The 23,548-nt window shown below is 31.1% G+C and overlaps 1 protein-coding gene across 4 annotated transcripts in view; it reads right to left on the reverse strand.

The window, feature by feature from the left end:
- Positions 1 to 23,548, reverse strand: part of LOC139501923 (myb-like protein X) — an 83,197-nt gene that overhangs the window by 12,003 nt on the left and 47,646 nt on the right. For 2 of the 4 annotated variants that reach the window (XM_071291235.1, XM_071291227.1), the window contains exons 14-16: positions 11,152 to 12,817; positions 9,610 to 10,134; positions 3,082 to 3,102 (exon numbers count right to left, since the gene is read on the reverse strand). In XM_071291235.1, the coding sequence (XP_071147336.1) occupies positions 3,082 to 3,102; positions 9,610 to 10,134; positions 11,152 to 12,817 (2,212 nt within the window). The remainder of the gene's footprint in view (positions 1 to 3,081; positions 3,103 to 9,609; positions 10,135 to 11,151; positions 12,818 to 23,548) is intronic. The other 2 variants (XM_071291249.1, XM_071291243.1) reach the window with 1 other exon arrangement.

Below are 23,548 nucleotides of genomic sequence, written 5' to 3' on the forward strand. Positions count from 1 at the left end.
TGCTTAATTTAAACACTTTAAAACCCACAGCAACTAAAAATCATAACTTAAATGATCACGAAAAAGACAAAATTGACTTATGCATCTTTTCAACAAGAGTTGAAGACAATTTTATAATTGATTGATTGATTGTTGTTTGCTTAGTATACAGTGTCATATAGAAATTTTATGACTAGTATGCTACAAATATAACAAGCTCTATAGAGAATACATGTCATTCAACAGCAAGAGCTTAGCATACAGTGTCATATAGAAATGTTATGACTAGTATGCTACAAATATAACAAGCTCTATAGAGAATACATGTCATTCAACAGCAAGAGCTTAGCATACAGTGTCATATAGAAATGTTATGACTAGTATGCTACAAATATAACAAGCTCTATAGAGAATACATGTCATTCAACAGCAAGAGCTTAGCATACAGTGTCATATAGAAATGTTATGACTAGTATGCTACAAATATAACAAGCTCTATAGAGAATACATGTCATTCAACAGCAAGCAAATCTGTTACCAGACAAGCTTATCTGTTACCAAGCGAAGCAACCTCTTTACCTAATCAGTTAACGACAGGTTCTTCTAAAGGTTACAAATGATCCTTAAATTTTCTTGTTTATATGATTCTATAGAAATTAATCTTCTTATTTAAAATAAACCACAAAAACGGATGTTCAAATTATTTTCTCCATTCCTGTACAACATGAAAAAGTAATTGAGATATCTTAGACACTAAAGAATGGACTGAGGCGTGGACGTCTCAGTGTTTGCTCTTTTAAGTAAGATTTGCACAATTATGTTAGACAACATACCAATTTTCCTGTTTTAGTTGTAGAAGATACAATTTAAGGCAGATTTTACAATAAAAACTGGATAACTTAAACTTAATAGTCTTGTCAGATTTTAAATAATTATAACAAGTGCAAAATCAAACCTCCACATAGGAGACAGAAGAATGTCACTGATAAAATATATTAAAAGAATATGTCAGCATTTTTTAGTAAAATCAGTACATTAATCAAAAGAATTGTAACCACCCCCACCCCATCCCACCACAATTTCTTAAAGTCTGCAATATAAATATATGAGAGAACATAATTAACATTCAGTAACATTAACTATGCAATTTTCTTAGCTATTTCTGAACTTAAAACTTCCATTGTAACTTTGATAAACAATTTGTAATAGCCAACCTTAATTCAAAAGTATCAGTAAATAAACTCATCATAAATACATCTATACATGTACTAGGATAAATAAGGTAGAAAATCCTTAAAGTTTAAGTATTCAGTAAATTGTTGCCAGTTACTTTATAGTTATGACCATAATGAATACTAGGCTGTATTATGCTCCTGTGTGCTAGTGATGCTTTCATTTATAACTTAAGCTGAGAAAGTAAATGCTGTATTATTGTAACCATTTACAGCTTACATCTAAATCCAGATAAACAGCATATAACTTAATGTATTATAGAATGCTTTAACTAAAAACTAAGGAATAATCCAGATAAACAGCATATAACTTAATGTATCATAGAATGCTTTAAAAACTAAGGAATAATCCAGATAAACAGCATATAACTTAATGTATTATAGAATGCTTTAAAAACTAAGGAATAACTTACTCCCCAGGAACATAAGGAATGATAATTGTAATAATACTTTAATATTGTTTACCTGGACGGGAAAATGTGTTATAAAACATTGTTATATCCCAAATTATTTCAGCCTGGTCCACATTGAGAGATGGTCTTGGTATAATTTGTGTTTTTATGGTTTATTATTAGTAATCAATATAATATGTTTCATCAATTCTATATGGTGTAACCCCCAGATGTTGTTCTGTCAACCTAATAATCAATTTCTTAAATAAATGGAGGCAACAAATATTGAAATATTATTTAAAATTGATGTGCTTAACATGTCTTATTGATGAGCATGTTTTGTACCATAAGGATAGAAATCTATTTTAGATATAGATGATCAACAAAGTATTGGTAAAATGTTGGTCAAGGTATTGTGTTTTATCATTAAAATTAGCATAGAAGTGTAATTAACCTCGTGCTTAATGGTTATATCAGAGAATATTGATAAAGCAGGCTTTAAATCTGAATTAATTTGTCACAAACATGGTCATACATATACAGCACTAAATCACTTTTATGGCCAATGTTAGAATTTGTATTAATAAAACAACTTCAACAGAAAACGAAACCAAACAATTAAATAAGAAAGTTTTGCACTTAAATATGTTTCTACCCTGGGTTTTTGTGATATGGATGATTTAGAGCTTGACATACAGTTTGGACACCTGTTTATTGTTGAAGACTGTACGTTTGCTGTTCTTTATGTTTTAAATTTATGTCACTGTAACCCAAATGTTTACAAAATTGTTATAATATGAGAACGATGTGGAAAAAACTCATTAGAATATCTTAAAGAACTTACCCAAGGTTGTTCAAGTTACAAAAGAGAACATTTTGTGGTTTTGAGATAGACAGGTAGACATCTATACTCCATGAAAATCATTCATAATTCATATGACTCAATGATTTGGTTTTGAACAAAGTCTTAACAATGATGAACTATGATTAATATACTACTATGGATTTTTTAAAAGCAAGCTAAATACAATCATGATCAGGGTATAACTTTCTTTGTACTAAAGATACATAGTTTATCAGTACATGAGATGCAGGTGAAGGAATTCTTCTGTTGGTGACCTTTTCCTGTTGTCTGCTTTATGGTCGGGTTGTTGTCTCTTTGACACATTCCCCATTTCCATTTTCCATTTTACTGTTCAAGAAATTCATTTAAAAGTGATTGTTTTTCACATTTATAAAAAGCAGCACATACTTTTTGGTTCTTTACATTGCATATATAGTTAGGTAATGGGCATCTGTAATTTTGAATCAGTGCAGTGTTTTTGCAATTTCTCAGTACATATATACAAAATGTATGTATATGTTATGTACTTGCTTAGAAGCTTGGATTATTTAAGCAAAGAGGCATATATAGAGTGATGCTGGGATGCTGGGACTACTTAGGCAGTAAGATAAGCAGAGACAATACAATATCTTACTTAAATTGCTGCTGTCTTCTTCTGAAAAATATATCACACTTGTATGAGCTATGTAAAGTTATCTTCTTTTAACTGTTGTGTAAAAGTCTGTGATTATTTACCAAATGAGCTGTATTTCCCCCCAATGAACAATGCTAATTCATCTTATAAGGGTATATCAAACTTATAATTACTTCACAACTATGGAAGTCATTATCTGTTCAACATTAAGCCAAATTATATCCGTAACTATTTAATATTTAAAAGCACATCTGTCTGAAAATTACCATGTACATGCAAAATTCTACTTAGTTTATACATATATAGATCTTTTAGTACATGTTTAGAATTAACTTCTGGTAATTAGATTATAGATATGTGACTAAGTAAATTACATTGGATAATCCTTAATTCATAGTTAAACATAGGCAACATGACATAACAAATACATTGGTCGTTTTAGTACTAATATTTTCTCCCTTCAGTCTTACTTATATACAGCTAATTTAGCTTGATTGAACAAGATAGATTAAATTTTGAGCTTATTTAATAGTGCAGTTTATTGAACAAAATGCTTGAATATCATTGAATCCAAAAACCGTTGATCAAAACTTAGAAAAATATTTGAAAAACACAGAAAGGAATTTTTATAAGAATTGAGAAGAACATGCTATTGCTTTAGCACTAAGGCTTCTGGGTACTTTCTGTTATATTTTCTCATTTATAGGAGTGTGAAGTGAAATAAACATCATAAGATCATCACAATCCAAGTTTATTTTAGCATAATTGATAATTAAATCAGAAATCCTTAAATCAAGCTTTGATGAAACAATTGAAGCTCAATACTAATCCAATAATAAATATTGAGGGGTGAAGAAGAGGTCATAATTAGATACTTTAATCCTTCAAAATTTGATAACCAAAAGATGAAAGGCAGTTATCTGCATAGTAATTTCCCTAATTCAGTGAAATAATATTGTTCAAACTTGCTTAATTTCTTGTTCTTCATTTTTCAAAAAGCATACAACTTTATTTAGCAATGAAATTAAATGAAAAGACCAGTACAGTGTTCCTAATTCTAGTCTCTCAATCATTTTACATGTACATCGAGTTCATAACTCAAGTCAAATTAATTGTCGGTATTTATTCTAAATATTATGTTGTAAAATAAAGAGCATTTCTCATAGACCCACGTATGATTCTTATCAAACATAGACCCACCCTATCCTTTCCATTCACACACCCAAACTCCTACGTGTTCAACATAGACCCACCCTATCCTTTCCATTCACACACCCAAACTCCTACGTGTTCAACATAGACCCACCCTATCCTTTCCATTCACACACCCAAACTCCTACGTGTTCAACATAGACCCACCCTATCCTTTCCATTCACACACCCAAACTCCTACGTGTTCAACATAGACCCACCCTATCCTTTCCATTCACACACCCAAACTCCTACGTGTTCAACATAGACCCACCCTATCCTTTCCATTCACACACCCAAACTCCTACGTGTTCAACATAGACCCACCCTATCCTTTCCATTCACACACCCAAACTCCTACGTGTTCAACATAGACCCACCCTATCCTTTCCATTCACACACCCAAACTCCTACGTGTTCAACATAGACCCACCCTATCCTTTCCATTCACACACCCAAACTCCTACGTGTTCAACATAGACCCACCCTATCCTTTCCATTCACACACCCAAACTCCTACGTGTTCAACATAGACCCACCCTATCCTTTCCATTCACACACCCAAACTCCTACGTGTTCAACATAGACCCACCCTATCCTTTCCATTCACACACCCAAACTCCTACGTGTTCAACATAGACCCACCCTATCCTTTCCATTCACACACCCAAACTCCTACGTGTTCAACATAGACCCACCCTATCCTTTCCATTCACACACCCAAACTCCTACGTGTTTATACAAAATACAAATTTATTTACAAAAGTAGAGCTATTGATCATCAACATGGAAGTTATAAAACTAAATCAATACTCAGATTATATAATGCAATTTCAAGCTACAGGTGAAATAATATCTGATAAAAGTAAAAATTTGTAAAATCTACATTAAGATAACTTCTCACCTGAAGTTTGTACGCGGTATATCCTAACCATGTCGAAAAAAACACACCTCCAAAATTATTTCAAAATTTTGTCACCATTTCAAGTACCCGTCAAACCAGTGATAAATAGAATTCTTATCAATTTAGTTCAAAGTGCTATGTGTATCTGCACCCCCATCCAATACCTCGCTTCAAATATTTGGCAGGTAAATCGTCCAATTATGTGACTAAACCGTTATTATCTTTCCACTATCACGCGACGGGTAGATTGGCTGCTAATCAATGTCTACACAATTCCATATATGTTCATTTAAAATTATCGTCATTCTTAATTATTTTGTAACGGTTATTTCCTCTTTTCACTTTCCTTTTTTAAAATAATTTCCTTTTTTAAAATCTTACCTTTAATTTTTAAATCTTTTGGAATACACCTGCTTTCTTCTATCTATTGCTCAGATTCTATATATAGAATATTGTGACGAATGCAGGGATATTCCAAGGTATTGAAATAAGTGGTTGAATCACACTGTTATGTTGCCAAAGTCTTGGTAGGTGTGAATGAAATCCAGAGATCACTGGACATTAAGCAAGAAATAAAAACAATAACAACATAGACCAAGATCCAGGACAAAATAAATAATCTTAGTTAGAAGATGTATCTTTCTGGCAATATCTATACTTCACTAAAAGATTTTTGTCTTAGAACAAAACAGAACCCTTTCACCAGATTTAATTGCGGTCATATATGCCTAAACATGTAGAAGCATGGTGATAAAAAGCATTGAAAATACAAAATATATTTCAGTTCAGTCATATCAAGGTAAATAATGGAGATTAAAAACTGGTAAGAAATCTATCTCAGAAAAGAGGGACAAAAAAGAAAAAGAACAAAAATATCTATCAAAGAAATGAATGGCAAAAATCAGAAACCAAAACAAAGAAAAGAAAAGGAGGGACAAAAAAGAAAGACCAAAGTTTTATAACTTCTACAATATTTAATGAATTCTCGGTCAAGTATGGTTAGACATGTATCTGAATATATTAGTAAATTTGCAGGTCATTGGCAGGTTTGATATAAGGAAGTCCACCTTACTGCACTGTTAAGTAAGGTAGAGATGAGGCCTAGAATATAGCTTTCAAACCAGTGTGATAGGATTGACATTGCCCTAGTGCAATTGTATCCACCAAAAAGACAGTATTACAATGTCAATTAAAACTGCAGATGAGCAAAAAACACTTATCCAAGGTTAAGATAAAACAATGTCCTCTGCTATGGTAAATCTAAATGACTAACATATCAGATGTACAAGAGTAAATAAATCAAATTGTATGACATAAACTAATGATGAAGACCCATTTATGTTCCAATTTTTAACCACATGTTCTATTTGCTATAACATATAGCACTTTTTACTTTGTAGCCTTATGATGGAAACTTGACACCTAGTTTGGTTTCTTTATGTTTGCTTCATAGTCTTGTTCTTAGTCTGTCTAAGACAAAGTTTTAGATTGAGCTATCACTTTTTCTCTATTAGAGTTTTTAATTAAAAGAATAAAATTTCATTGGAATCAGTAAACTTTGGAAAATTGTATATCCGATTTCGGCTAACCATCAAACTATGAAACATCAAGAAAGCTTTAAATAAATTTGAAAAAAAGTCTGATCAAAATTTTTTGCAAAAGCAACATATCAACTGCTTGATCTATATAGGAATGTAAATACAATGCCTTTACAAAATAATCTACGATCTTTACATGAGTGGTATTCTAACATCTAGTATTCACTTCAATCAGACCTATAGAATGCAGTTTTATAAAGCATCATTACACATCCATTACTACATGTATTACTGTTCAACATGCGACAGAGTCATTATAACAATTATTTTTACCAATAGAAATATAATAAAATCATCATACTAAAGTTTTTAAATATCATATTTACAAACCTTTCAATTAGATTTCTGTATTTGCCACAATACAACAAATTCTTTTCTTTCAAAATGCATAAAACCTTTACTTCACAATTGAGTGAACAGGTACAAAGCTAGCACAGAGCATATTATTTCCCCACCCGTTAATCGCTACACAAACTCACCAATACTACTTGTTTACCTGCGGTGTCCACCATTAAAATAAGGGAGATTTTTTTTTATGTAAATAATGAAAGCTATTTTCACCTAATTACAAAGGGAAATTTAAACAATTACTGGCTTGAGGGGAATACCATACCATAATCATACTAAATCTCTAGTTAAACCTACCTTACTTGTTTTATGTTGTTTTTTCCTAGGAATCTTTTTAAATGATTATTATACAAGATATTGTAGTTGAGTCCACTTATTGTTTTAGATAATGATCTATAAATTATAGCTCTGACTCATTTAAATTACTATACAACTTTATTTAATTAAATCTTTGTTCAATTTTACAATAAATTTCATCGAATTAAATTTAAACAATTAATTGCTGGTTTTAAATATCTTTATCTAATATATGACTGATTTCAATCAAAGTCATTATTTTTTCTTATATTTAGTATATCAACTTTTCAAATAACCTTAATTTCAGTTTTTCATTCAAAGTATTATTTCATTCAAAATAAAATCCATGCATGATTCTTGGAAAGTTAGAGTACTTAATGACTGCCACCGGCACAGAATGTATACAATAAAAGGAATTATTAGGTTGTATTTTTAAAAATCATGTAATCTGAGAAGCACACCTTCCAAACTTCTGAGTTTTCTCTGAATGTTGCCCATATTTTCTAGACTTATTACATATTTATGGTTAGTTTTTATAGCTAAAATTGAGAATGGAAATGGGGAATGTGTCAAAGAGACAACTACCCGACCATAGAAAAAAACACAACAGCAGAAGGTCACCAATAGGTCTTCAATGCAGCGAGAAAAATTAAGAAAGTTACTCCAAGAAGTAAATGTAGTAAGAGAATGAATTTAGACATAACAAAAGAGACCACCAAAATTCAAATTAAATTTAAAATAAATAATGAAGAAAATTTACAAAGGCAGATGTTAAAAGTTTTTATCTTGCTTTGAAATATCTATGGAACTTTTAAATCATGGAAATATGTTCAGTTTTTACATTAACAAGACAAAGTTTTAGAAAGATTTTTCTCCCTTTACTGTTCCAAGATGTTAGTATAGTGTTCTCCCTTTACTGTTCCAAGATGTTAGTATAGTGTCAAATGGTCATTTAACTTACCACACTTTATACAATTGTTCATGTTGATCAAATTCATATGAAGCAGTTTTAACTTTCTACACCTACTACCATACTGGTTGACCATTTTGGACAAAAACAAGGTTACTGTTAAATAACTGATGTTAAATTTTGTTTATATTTGAAAAATACAGATCTTTTTTAACTTGTCTGAACAAATTCATGAAAATAAACAATAAGTTAATTAATGATTAGACCAGCTATGTTAATCTCATTTTAATCCTTTTAGCCTTAATTGGTATTGTATTCTCACTTTATTCATTTATTCTACTTTCCTATTCAAATGTTTTAATTTAACATAAAATCAGGTAAGATTCAGAAATTTGCATGTTTTTGTTTGTTGAAGATATAAAAAGGATAAAAAAAACTTCACAATTTTCCCCTTCCAATTATCTGAGTAATTTAATCATTTGTCAACAGAGTTATGTAATCATGTGACAGGTAAATATTATGTCATTTTAAATATTCTGGAGTATAAAAGTTCACTTAGAATACTTATTTCAAGTACAGTGTGTTACCAGAATTGTTCGAAAAAGTAACTAATGTGTAGTTTGAAACTTTCAACAGATAAATGATTCAAGTCACATCCAAACATACATTTGTATTTCATATTTAGTGAAGTGTGACTTTCAAGGAACAACTAATCATTTAAATTTCCATAAATCCCCCTTTTAATTCTCTTTAAAAAATCAAACAGATTGAAAGAAAAATAACATTAAGTAAAACATGATATTTATTACCTTTTGGTTTAGATCATATTAACTTGATAAATGTTCCATTGATTTTCATGTTATTTTTTTCTGTTGAAAATTTGCTGCTACACACTATCACTATATAATATTCAAATAAATTATGTATAAAAGAAAACCAACCAATAAATCAGTTGGAAGAACACCAATTTTACAGAACTCACCTTGTATTATCCTTTTTGACTTTGCCCTGTCGTCAAACAATGCTAGAGTTACAACTGTCAGAGTTATAAGGAAATATGTTAACCCCAAGCCAGAGTGAAGTTTTTACACTTTTTTAGCTGATATAACATAATTATATGTTATATATTACACCTATCAAATCAATTAGCACCTGACAGGTAAGATTACAGGTGTACATATTTGAATAATCAAGGGTAAGGGAAATAACTCTAAATTCTATTGCAAACAAATTATTAAGCTATAGAGTTATTTCCCTTTGATCATAAGCTTTACATTTACCTTCTTCATCACTCCAACCAACATTCTTCCTCTTGACAGTACTATTTTGAATGACAGCTTTCCTCTGGGCATCAACCTCCTGTATATGGGCATCAGACATCTCTTTAGTGTTGGCTCGGATGTGAATTTTAGGAGGTTCGTTTATACTGCTGGAGAATTTGTTAGATTTAGCCATAAAGGATGAGGCATCTCTGTTCACAGGTGGTGATGTCATAGATTGTGGTTTCCTTGGTGATGATTCAGGTGGTGACATAGATCCTGGGTCTGATTCTACAAATTCTGTGTGTACTTCTCTGATGGTTTCCTTGACAACAAAGCCATCTGGGAAATCATCCAGCGTACTGCTAAGACTGAACTGGTTCGAGTTGTCTAGGTCATTTGAATGCATGCTTGATGCCATGTCCTCGAATGCTGAGTCTGTCTGTGATTCTGGGCTCCGTAATGAGGTAGTGTTGTATGATATCAAGTGGATCTCATGGTCCTCATCATCAAGTGTGGTAGGTAAGGTCCCAGTTTCTCCATCACCTAGTAACAAACAAACATGTCAAAAAAAGTTCAGATAGCTGCATGATGTTTGAATATTTGCTGAGTTGAGTATTTTTTTTGTTTCAAATAAACAACTAATGGTGTCATAATAACTGTAAAATTTAGAATGTTCAAGAAAAGCTTAAATTGATAGTTTGTTTAAGTTTTTCATGACATTTTTTACTTCGTATGATTTAGAGCTTAACATCTTTTATAGAAACCTGTCTATCAATAAAGACTGCATGTAGACTCGGGTTGTCTGGTCCATTTTTTCATAGTTCAAATTTCATTTTCACCTTATGTTTTTCCACACATTTTTCGCTAAACATAACATATATATATCTGTAATTGATGCTTCTCTAAATAGCTATTTTTGAGTATAATTCAGACAAATATGTAACTAAATCCACAAAGAATAAGTAATGGACTATAAAACTCCAGGCTGAGTTCTATATTTTCTCAGAATGTTTATGTATGTATTGTTATATTGAACATTGGTGACATAATTTGCAGAAATGTTTTACAACTGTTGCACTTGTCTGTTGTTGATATTGATCACATTTATATTGATACTTTAGTGTAAATTGATCCATGCATGTAAAACTAATACTATGGCTTAAAATAACTGTCAGATGACAAATAGTATTGGTAACATCTTGTCTGATAAGTGGTTGCTTCATATTTCAAAAGAAACAAACAATACTTTTTACATTTTACCTGTCTCTTTAGTACAGACTATATGTTACATTGATTTATTGCACTATGGTATGTCCTCTACAATTCAAGTTTTGTAAGTTATTGAAAGGATATAAAGATGAAATCATAATACTGGTGTTTTATTTCTAGATCAGGCTTTAGAGATATGATTGGATGTTCTTGTCTTTTTTTTCTACTTGTATTTTTTTTTGCTTATAGTCATTTCAAGTTTTCTTTCTTTATGAAGAAATGATTGGGTGTTTCAATTTCATAGTTTATAGTTTTGTTTATTATCCCTTTAGGGCATATTTCTACACTAACCTGGTGTAAATAATCCTATTTTCTCTTCCTCCGTTTCAGAAAGATCAGAGTCTACCTCCTCTAACTCCTTAGTTTTAGCCTCTAACTGAAGATCATTCAAATAAACATCCATGTCAGTTAGAGCTTCAGCAGGTGGAGGACTTTTACTGATTCCAAAGAAATCATCACGTAACTCTGCTACCTTCTGGCTGTGTGGTGAGATTACTTCATCTCTAGTAGATGGAGCCTCACTTTGAACTTGTGATGATGACTGTATCTCTACCATTTCTTCCTCTACCTCAGCAGTCTCCATCATAGCTATGCTAGTATCCTGTTTAAACTGTATGTCAGGTTTTCTGACTTCAATCTTCCTGGAAAGTACTGGTGTAGGGGGTGGGATATCAGGGAGGAAAGGTGGCGTGCTATCTGGTAGAGGTGGAGGAACCGATTCCAATGATGTCAGTGATGTCAGAGAAATGGTGTCAGCTAAATGGTCTGGCAGACTTTTCTCTGACTGTGTTACAATAATGTCACCATAACCTTCATTGAAGTCAACTAAATTGTCTGTTATGTAGTCTCCCTGAGAAGTATTTACACCTGAATAATTTTCTCTCACAACAATATCTGCTTTAGATGATTCAATCACTTTTTCCTTCTTCAAAATTCCTTTAATGTTTTTATCATTTTGTGTATCACTCACAACCTCAAAATATTTAACCTTCTTAGAATCAGAATTTCTATCAGTGGTACCTAATTCTGTGCTGACTGTATCTGGATTAACAATTTGTACTTGTCTAAATGAATAAGTCCCGCTTTCTGCAATAAGCGACTCTTCTTCTATAAGTTTTCCTTCCTGTTGAGTAATTTGATTATTGTGTATCTTTACCCGGGCCTCTTTGTCCTCTGATGAAATGTTATCACCTTGATCTGATACAATCTCACTAACTTTTGTTTTATCTAAAATATCTTCTGAAACTTTGTTAGTATTTAAGTCCTCTGTTTTTACAGGGACTGTTGGTTGTGGGGCTTCTTTCTTCTTTCTTGGAGGTCGGTTAGGTTTACCAGGAGCAGACGATGTCTTAGATGTAGTCTCCACTGAGATTAAAGGTTCTTTACTTGATTGATCAGGTTTATTTAAAATGTCTGGCTGAGTTTCTCTTGGTGAGTTCACTTGAGAGACAATCTGAGTATGCTCAATCTGAGATTCTCTTGGTGTATTGATAGGAGACTCAGATTTTACAGCTAACTCAATCAGAGGCTCTACAGGAGTAGATGAGTCAGGAGATTTCTTTGTTTCATTGACTGCTGGTGGTTGAGGGGCAGGAGATTTTGGTCTTTCAGAAGTCTGGTTTTTACCAGGAGGCTGAGGTGCTCGAGTTTTCTTTAAGGATTCACTTTTTGTGACCGGTTTTGGAATGTGACTTTCAGCCGACTTCAATGACCTTCTTTGAGGTTTTTCTATTTTAGTCTTTATTTCCGTGTCATAAGAATGATCAATAGTGTATGAGCCCCTTTTTGATTTCCTTTCCTTGAAATCAGAATCGTCTTTTTCAATCACATAGCTACGTCTTTTTGCAACATAATCTTTATCAGTAGAACTCTTGGTCCGCCTTGCAAATCTACTTTTTTCTTTCTGTTCCTCTTCTTCTTTTTCCTTTTTGCGTGCTAAATAATCTGATGGATTTCTCTGAAAATATAAAAATATAAACATAAGTCTTCAATACCGGACTAGTAATTCTAAGGATTTCTCTGAAAATAGTAAAAAACAACTCTTAATAAATAACCTACCTGTAAAAAATAACCTAAATATGCAGAGATTAATTGCTTTAGTATGAATGGTAATGCTGTAGATGGATTTTTATGAAAATAAATTTTGTTTCTACATATTATTGAATTGTATTATTTTTTGTGGAGGAATCAAGTGTTGGTTAGGTTTAAATGGTGGTGACAAATAGTTTTGTTAATTTCTGTCATCCATTTCTATGATTATATATGAAACTACATTCTTTATGTGAAGGCTACATATTCATTTTGACTTAACACAGAAATATAGCTTCATGATGACTTTTGAAAATTGCATATTGATATCAGTTAAACTTTTTTCAAAGATTCATCAAAAATTGCCCAAAAATTGAGATTTACTTACTAATGCTTTACATAGATTTACACAAACCTATATTGCCATATCTCCAAGTACTAAGTTATATAAAATGCATTCCATTCAGAACGAATCAAAATATGCCAGGAAATTAGACCATTGCTAACATTTTAACCTTAATCTCAACAAGTCAAATCATATAACTCCTTCTTAATCTGTTACAGATTAATCATTTAATCCCTCTTCAAAAGTTTTAGCCAATACATATCTCATGTAAAGAAACATTCTACCAATACACCGCCCCTGAACAGAAATATCACACCTTGTATGACTAACATGAGAGCTGTCATACCCTGATCAAATAAGTCCCTCATACATGTATTCAAATTTTAGATACAGACTGTTACGGTGACAGACATACCAAATAACAACAAATTTCTTTACTAACTTCTATCAGATTTGCAAGAAATTTTCTTGCTGTTACATTATCTTTGCCATGATTCATCAATGTCTTATTTCAAATTGATAACTTTACATGAAATCAGAAACCAACTTTGAAAATTGCAAATGATAGTTAACAGGTAACATTTATGTGAAATGTTCCTGAAAAACTTGTTAAAACAAACTTTATAGCCATATATATAGATCTCAACTAGGACATAACACACTCTAAATAAAATGTTATAAAGGATAATTTCAAGTTTTAATATTCCAGCCATCCAAGTCATAATTTGAAAAAGTAAACCATTATAAGTCAAAGTATGCCTTCATCAGAGCCTTGACTAACACCTAACAGCAAGCTTAAAGTGCCCTTAAAATGACTTGTATAAAACAATTCAAACAGGAAAATATCTATTCAAGATTATTTTTTATGTAAAAAAAATCTATAATTTGAACTGAAAGTCTGAAAGGAATAATTCAGAATAAATAAAATGCAGATGTATCATAATTTGTGATGTATTTATTGACCATTTATTACTGTAAAGGGGAGACTACTGAGTATATGACAGTTTTTGTCTGTCAGGTTTGATGCATTAGACTAGACATATAAATATATAACAAATCAATCAATAATTATATGTATACTTATATAACTTATATGTCAGAATGATTTTTAAATTGATTTGTCTAGCTAACAACTTCTTTGAACAAATTTTTTTTTTACCCCTAGACCCTAAAAAAACTGACTTGATCTGCTCAGGTCAACAGAAAGAGTTAAAATCTGTGAAAATCTCATTTTCAATTGCAGGATTGATAGCAATGTCAAAGTTTCCTAAATCAAATACTAAAAAAGTCATCCGAACATTTATACAAGCATCATCCTGATCAAAGCTCAATGTAACAAAAATATAGAAAACAGAAAAGTATCAAAGAGAATTGAAAAATAAGTTTTTGACATACCTGATTTTTACCTGCCCAACACCACACCTAAACTGGGTAGTATACAGGTGATAAAATTGACTTATTGATTTTAAATCTTGTCAACAAGCACTTCAATTTCTGTTTCTATGGATTACAAAAATGTATTACTTATCTTTCTTGTAGATTTATGTAAAAACTGACCTCATTTTAAAAAAAATCTGTGTAAAAAGAATAAAAGTATGCACCTGCAATAGGTAGATTGAAAAAATGATCATTCATGTGAAAAAATAATGGTTGAAGCAGGGACTGCTTAAGAATACCGGACAAAAATCTTAAGAAGTACTGAAATTTTGTTTTTTCTTCAAATTATAGATCTCACTACAAGAACAAAAAGTCAATTATAATTTTGTTAATTATATCTTGCTTTGGATCGAATAGATGCCCTCCTATATAGGCAAGGGCAATTCTAAAAATAAGGAAATGTGGAAAAATAGCCAATGAGACAACTATCCACCAAAGTTCAAATGAAAGAATGTAAGCAATTATAAGCAACTGAAGGGCCTTCAACAGTGAGAGAACCGCATACCAAATTGTCTGCTTGAAAATACCCAGACATGAAAAATATGAAACAATTCAATTGAGAAAACTAACAGTCCAATTTATGATAAAACAATTCATGAAAAACTTGAAACAATGACAACCAATGATCTACCGGCTACAGACTCAGGACAGGCACATACAGAATGTGGAGGGGGTAAATATGTTTGTGAGTGCTCAATTCTCCTCCTGACCTGGGACAGTGGTGTTACAGCACAACATAAGAACAAACTATAAAAGTCATTTGAAAAGGATATAACTCATGAGATCGATACACAGCAGAAAAAAACATCAAACAAAAGCACAGACTAGGCGTGGCAGGGTACATCCCTTAACCTAACAGCAAAAAAGACACAAAGTACAGATATTAGAGTAATCCCAGCTGCTGACAGCTAGTTTAAAGCCAATAACATATAATTTAAAAAATCACATCCAATTTCTCACACACAAACAATTTTTTGGGGAAGTCATAATTTGGTAGTCATAATTTGATGTTAAAAATATTTTTGCTGTTATGTAATAACTATTAAGTTATTGCATGTTGAAATTGTTTTAAAGAGTTATAATATTAATTTTCCATTAGCGCTAGTCAGTTCGTAGTCTCTGTTGTGACAAGATAATTCCCAGACACCTTTAGGTTCCTAAAGTAATGTCTGATTATTATCACAGGTACGATTATATCCTAATACCGAAGTATACTTCAATATGATGATACCTTTCAACTCATAAACAAATAAAATTGTTAAACTCTTTCCAAAGTTTTACTATACTTTTAAAATATGATTATCTTTTTATCAAATATTACAATTAATGTATTCACAACAAATTTTTTTTATCCTCTGTGTATTATTTAGGCTGAACATCTTTTTAAACTTTGAGCATACAGTATCTGAATATCTTTTCTATGTTTCAATAATATCATAATCTTTCTTTAAAATAGGCAATCTTTTACATTCTATAAAATACCAAAATGCATCACTATATGATATAAATCTTTTATGTAAGTGCTTTAGACAAATATGTAAGTGATTTTACACAACAAATCAAATATTTTAACCTGATAAGATTGAAGTGATCAATTCTAACACTACAATATAGAAAAAAAAATTGTTAACTCACATTCTTGTGCTGTTCTGGAGGGAAATTAAAATATGATATCCAAGTTTAATCAAACAAACTTATACTTGAAGAAATAAAAATATGAATTTACTCAGGTTCAACATACAAATAACTTACACTGTGGATTGACAGTTTTGATGTCCAGCGGTCAAACCACTCAGACCAGTGGTCAGAATTATGATAATAAGCTCAAGACTTACCATATTTCTATCAAAACTGTCCAGAGCAATAAAATGGTCTCATAAAATACAAATATTGAATAAACCATCAAAGTTCCAAGAGTGTTCAAAACAATAAAACTTACAAAATAACCAAATGACCAGTGCTGACCACAATAATATAATCATCCATCAAATAATTAATTACTTGTAATTAATAGAAGACAATGATTGATTGTATTTATGTGTTTAACCATTAATTCTTTTCTTAACATGTGACCTGTATTTTTTCTTTGGTCCCATAATGCTAATTCCGAAATAATGTAAGAATATTGTACAGAGCAAAGTTTTTGTAAGTAAAAAGACTTCGATCATGCAATAAGCAGTTTTGAAAGTTCATTTCAATATAAGCATTTAAACTTTAAAATGCAAATAACACATCTACTGCCATTAGATTACAACAAAAAACTAAAACAATAGAATCTAAAATAGACATGAGAAATAAAGGTAGAACACCACCTACCTCACAATGGTATAACAGATAACATGAGAAAATAAACAACGGAAGTGTTCACTGCCTACACAGGACTGGGGAATACATACAACACTAGTATTCACGGTACACGTGTTAAACCTGCTACGTATCGACAGAACCCTTTGACACTTGTACCTTGAACGTAGGAAGTAATGTGAAAATGATGTCTTCATGTACCTTGTCATAAGGTTTATAATGCTCTGCAGTGCATATTACCAGGAAGACTCCAACAAATTCAGTCGGTGGGAACACGGGGATAACTTAACATTATTAATTAGCTGCAGGTAGACGAAATAAAACAAGGACATCATAGTCTTCAATGTAGCTGAAAAATGATACAGCTTGAAGGACATTGAGGATTACATATCAATTGAACATGGAGAAGGACATGTTGTAAAAGAAACATCTTCAACTAGCCCTAATATTTAGTAAATCTGTTTAATGGAAAAAATCACCTTTTGAACCCCCTTTGTTGACGGAAGGTAAGAAGCATAGACATACACAAAGAAGGGTTCAAAAGGAGGTAATGCCTATTATTTGTTAAAACCTCTTTTAGATGCTTCTTAACATTAATTTTAATACTTTTTGTATGATCTAAGAGAAAACAGTTTTGAAAGACACTTTTTAGTGGTTCCATTGTACATAATGGTGGCCGATTTGGTAAGCCTATCAACCATGTACAATGTAGGAAGTTTGTAGAGAGCAAACTTAAGGTTATATTGCCCAGTGTCAGTAATTTAGATTTAAGAATGCAAAAAGATTAACTGCCTATAGTCAGAGTTGATAAAGGAAGATTAAACAAGAGATTTTTTTAAAGTACAAATAAATCTACAGTGAAAAAGATGAATTAGTGTTTTATATCTAATCAGTTTAGTGGCCGATCCAGTACCTTTTATAACGGGGACCCAATGATTGCCAGAAGTGGGGACCTGCGTAACAGTCATACTTCCATAATTCCTAATATTATCAACCAAATTTTTCCCACATGAAGAGGGGCCATGTTGTTTAATGTTCCATAAAGTTTGTTGTGATAGTTGACATTGAAATCAGTTGATAATTGCAGTACTGGAAATGATTCTTTTTGGTATATTAGAAAAGGTTTAACTGTAATTATTCTTGTAGTTTATATTAGAGATGATTTTAATGTAACAATAGCTTGTTGTACTATTGGACATAGTATGTAATGACCCTTGTAACATATTGTAACATTCAACATAGTTTTAGTTTAATGGCCCATCAATAATTCTTAAAACCAACATGTTACATTTGACCCCATTATATGTTATACAAATTCTTATGTGTAAACTTAAATTGTTAAATATTTGACATCTAAAATTACCGATGTTTTCTCTTTTGACATCTCTGATTACAATCTAAGTTCTTTTCATCAAGATTATCCAGAATATACACAAATATGTAAAAATTGCGTTTGGCATAGATCCGGGTGGATTGTATGTAAGATCTTGTTCAACCATAAAATTAAATTCTGCCCTTCCCTATCTAACTTTTTGATACATAAAAAGTAAATAACTTTTGGTTATATAAAACCCCAGTGTCAGATTCTGGATTTAATTGGGATAAAAATTTACTTTCTGAGTTTCACAAGGGGCTAAATTTTATCAAAGCAACAAAATTAATTTGTTAAACAAGTAAACAAAAACAGAGAGAGAGATGAACATTCACTCATTCTGTAACAGTAAAATTCTAGAAGTAGGTATACTTTGCTTATCTCAGTTTTCCCTCAAGCTCTATCAAAATGAAATTGCTTTAAGCATAATTGGTTTGATACCATTACATAACAAACATGTGAACAGTCAGGTTTTTCTTTCTGTGCTCTGAACTGTTAAGTTTTAGATCAAACAGCCAAACAGAAAACAAACAACTATCTCACGTTTATCTACCGGTATTTCTAGATGCTGAATGCAAGTTTTTAATACCTAAAGCCAGAACAAATATATATATCACGTTTATCTAGTTCTAAATGCTAAAATGATAATTGCTTAATAAGTCATAAATGATATATCATGGTAAAAAAGTGTTGGTTTACTGTTCATTTCTAGTGTCCAGAGGCAAAATAGTCACAACAAATTATTATATCTATTTGTAAAACTGACAGAAAGTTATGTTTTACATAATTAGTTGTTACAACACCTATTTCATTGCTCTCAGGTAAAAATCAGGTGAGAGCTATTTATCGGACAGTGATAATTCTTTAGTGAGAAATGATAGAGCTGAGTCACAATATTTTGTGAATTATATATGATTAAGTAAGAAATAAAAGGTGACATTGTGTTTGTCTTTCATTTGCATAAACAATTTACAACTTTTTACCTTATTCTCAATGGACTTTTTAATAATAATAATAATTTTAATAATAAACATGAACTATAGATTTAAATGTTTTGCCCTAGCTGATTGCTTCCTTTCATCTATGAACACTTTCACAATAATGGCCTCTATATTCAACAATTATTAAGAACACCTGACTTCTGTGCTATTTATCACTATAAACCACTATAAACTACTACCAGTACACATCAAGTATCCTTGATACAGAAACAATTATCCTTATTAGTAAAAGAATCTATAAACCTATATAACTGATGAGCTTTTGATGCGTAACAAGTATCTAAAGGCTAACATTTAGTACTCCACAAAGGTCAACTTTACTAGGTTCTCATCTTCCCTTAAGATTTCTTTTACAAATTCATGATCAAATAAGACTGCAAAATAGTCAACAAATTTTTGTATGAACACTGAAAATTGTTATTTTTGTGAATCCATAAAATGCTTAAGATGCACTTTTATTGAAAGAGTGTTATTTTCATTTTCTGGCACCTTGGGAGGAATATTGCTCTTGATATCTTGATATTCCTATTGGAAGACAGCTTAATTTGCCTGAGCGTGCAGTCAGTACCCAGTACCAGTAAGTGCTACCAAACTGGCCTGGTTTTTAACATAGCTTTCTATATTAGTTGTCTTTAGATAGAAATCATCAAGAAACTAAGGTTCCAAATCGTTTGGCTATTCTTATTAGGTCCCTTATAATCATATAGATCCTCATCGTTTAGCTATTCTTATTAGGTCCCTTATAATCATATAAATCCTCAAGTATTCAACTATATGTATACATCTTTTGCTTAGATTCCATTAGTACATCACAAAACTATCCATTTATCAATGTACCATTTCAAAATATGACCATTTACAGATAAGATGTAAGTTTTTAAGAGCCACAAAGCAAAAGCTTGCACAGTTATTGTTAGGAATAATAGGCCTAACAGTCCTTTTAAGTGGATCACAGCGATATAATCTTTCATTTTTTTTACATAGCCATTACATTTTAAGATTTTGTCCTCCCAGAGGAGCCCATTTTTTCAGTCTGATTCAACTACATCTCCTAAATTAGCATGAATAAACTGAAAAAATATGAACAGGTTTGACCTGAAGAATGGTTGAATATAGTTATTCAAAATGTTTTAGTTTGTACCCTACTTTGTTAACCACTACATAAATTACAAAAACTTGATTTTTGACTTTAAATAGTACTGTTTAGAGTTTATTCTTGTTTTGCAATCTGCAACTTATTTATTCTGTAGGTAAGATATTTTCTACATCAAATATTACCTATATGATTTGAAGCTGAAAAACCCATGTCTTACAACATGTAAATTTGTGGTTAGTTCACAGCTTCAGAGATTACTATAAAGTTATGATTATTTAAGTAGTAGCTTCTGTAAGAAATGATAGAGATTGGTCACATTTAATGTTCATTCACTATCTCATTCTTTAATGATATAGGTAATTTTCACACGAAAATCTCCTTAAGAAACAAGAAATAAGTTGTCAAAAGAACACAACAGGCTTTATGCAAATCCATGAATATATCATTATCATTATGTAAAAACTTGTATACATGGGTCAGAAGTTAAAAAGAAATGTAAATTTTCTATACTTACTCTTAATTTAGTTATTCCTTTTAAAACAGATAAAGCCATTTTGAAAACTTTACACTAAAACAAAAAAGTTCCAATAGACGAAAATCCGCAAAAATTCCAAAAAGAGAATTTATCTGTGCATTCTTTTCCACCTGTTTACGTTCACTGTATTGTTGTATTGTAAAGATGAGCCGAGCTGTGACCGTCACTTTACAATAGGGTGTACAACAAGTCAACCAAATCTGATTTTATTATTGTAACCAGTTGATATACCACTCAACGGAAAGTACCCTGGACGTCACGGATCAATGAATGACCAACTTATTATTCGCTTGATCGGTATTACTCAATCAATCACTTTTTCGTCCAGATCAATTTTTGACAAATTAGTCGATTGATTCATCAGATTATATAGGTAACATTACTCCTGGTTGGTATATTGGTATTTATAAGTTCAGGTGTGTCTTATTAATTTGATATTTCACACAGGTAACAATTAACTTTTCCTCCCCGATTCCACTGTTGAAATGTCCACAAGATGTTCAAATATAATCATCCATAATTGGGTTAGAACTAACATTTACTCTTTGATCTACATAATAGTAAGATAACTAGAAAGAGTTTTGTTATTAATATTAAGTGAGAGGAAATCAGAGACTTGATTTGTAGTCATTTTACTATTAAGTACCTATACCATAGTCATTTTATTGTCAAGTACCTGTAACATTAGTCTGAACTTTGTTCTAGGTAAACATTTTTAAAATACCAATCTAAATGCATAAGCCTTCATCTAAATCTTTTATAAATTTATTGCCAGAGGCAGAATGAAATTAGATTTTTAATAAATGAGAGGAATGACATTTCACACTGAGATACAGAAAAGGTCTTATACAAGAAACATCAGCCAGCATAAACTTTTCTTAGATATTTACACTTTTGTACATATTAGCAACCAATATCATGCAAGCAACCTGGAACCCAACAATTTCTGTTCTTTAATAAAATTACATGTAATATGTCCCTTCTGATTATTTACTTTGCTTTCCAATGGTACTCTGAAGGGTATGTGCTCTATGGCATGACTCAATGTTAAGAAATAGAAAATAGAAAATGTGGTACGATTGCTAACTAGACAACTCTGCACAACAGACAAAATGACACAGAAAACTAACAACTATAGGTCACTGTACATACTTCAACAATGAGCAATTAGCCCACACTGTATAGTCCACAAAGTATATTTTGTTTTCTATTTGTGCTCTATGGCATGACTCAATGTTTTGTGCTTAGGTAGTTGTTTGTCACATTGGGCTTAAAGCTTCTGTTTTATTAGTGCATACATACACAAAATACTGGTACCTTTCATTATTTCTCCCTTTATTTTCTTTATTATATACACGAATTTACATATAAGGACTTTAAAATATGCTATGAAAAATATACAAATGTACTTCCATGACTTTAAATATTTGGCATGTTTGAAGCTAAAAAATCAAATTTCTGAGGTCAATGCTTTTCAGGATTTCAAACATTTAAAAGATAGTTTTATCTATTTTTTTTTTTTTTTTGGTAAAAGTTTTTTTAGTTTATAAAGATTAAAGCTATTACAAACTGAAGGTTTAATGTAATTGAATCTTTGTGAAATCATGCAATTATAAGTGAAAGAAAGGCTTCAACAACTTTCTTGTTACTAAAAAGTCATGATGAATATTTTTAAAACATTTATTTTTTTCTTACTGTAAAATAATGACATAATATTTTGAGCAGTATGTTTTTAACACTAAAAAGAAGAAAGTATGCCCACCTACTTGTATGGGTTTTTTTCAAGGTAAAAGAAAACAGCTCTTGTTTCATTGCTTAGCAATTTTTCCCCTTTTTAGTAACAAATAATGTCACAATATATTAAGAATGTTAAAGTATTTCAATTTTTTACTGTGATACATTTCAATGGCACAGTATATTTTGGATGCAATAATGTTTTGGGCTTTTCTTTCATAAAATGTTGCATTATCAAAATTATCCTTTAGTAAAACTTTATATGATATTAAGGTGGCTCAGGACTATTCGACTGCGCATAATTTCACGCATGAATTACAAAAGTATTTGTCGCAAATTTTTTTAATATTTTGATTGATTAGAAATATTAAATCATTGTAGTTATGTGACTAATAGAATATTTTCGTTATTATCGGTATTTTTTAAAGGGTCAAAATGACATTTCACCCATTTTTACCATTTTCCCGCCAAAATTTGGGTTGTAAGGCAAAATATTTTTTTTTCCTTAACGGTGACCTATGTTTTTTATTGGCTCATTCTTTGAAGCTGTATTCCAGCTTTTCATATTACAGATTTGGAACAATTGTCATAGAACGTTTTTTTGATATTCCGAAAAAAATATGTCAACACCTCTTTTTCCCCTATCATTTCATTGAAAAATGGTCCCTTTTACATACCTGTTTAAAAGTAATATTTTAAGCTTAAATGGTCCGTGACCCCCTATTTTTTTTCGACCAATTTGATTCATTTTCTTTAAAGAATAAAATAACCAAAAATACGGCACTTCTGATAGAAACTTCGAATACGCCCGAGCCACCTTAAGTAACTAAGAATT

The sequence above is a fragment of the Mytilus edulis genome, chromosome 1, assembly GCF_963676685.1.
Source record: "Mytilus edulis chromosome 1, xbMytEdul2.2, whole genome shotgun sequence".
Classification (NCBI taxonomy): Eukaryota; Metazoa; Mollusca; class Bivalvia; order Mytilida; family Mytilidae; genus Mytilus; species Mytilus edulis.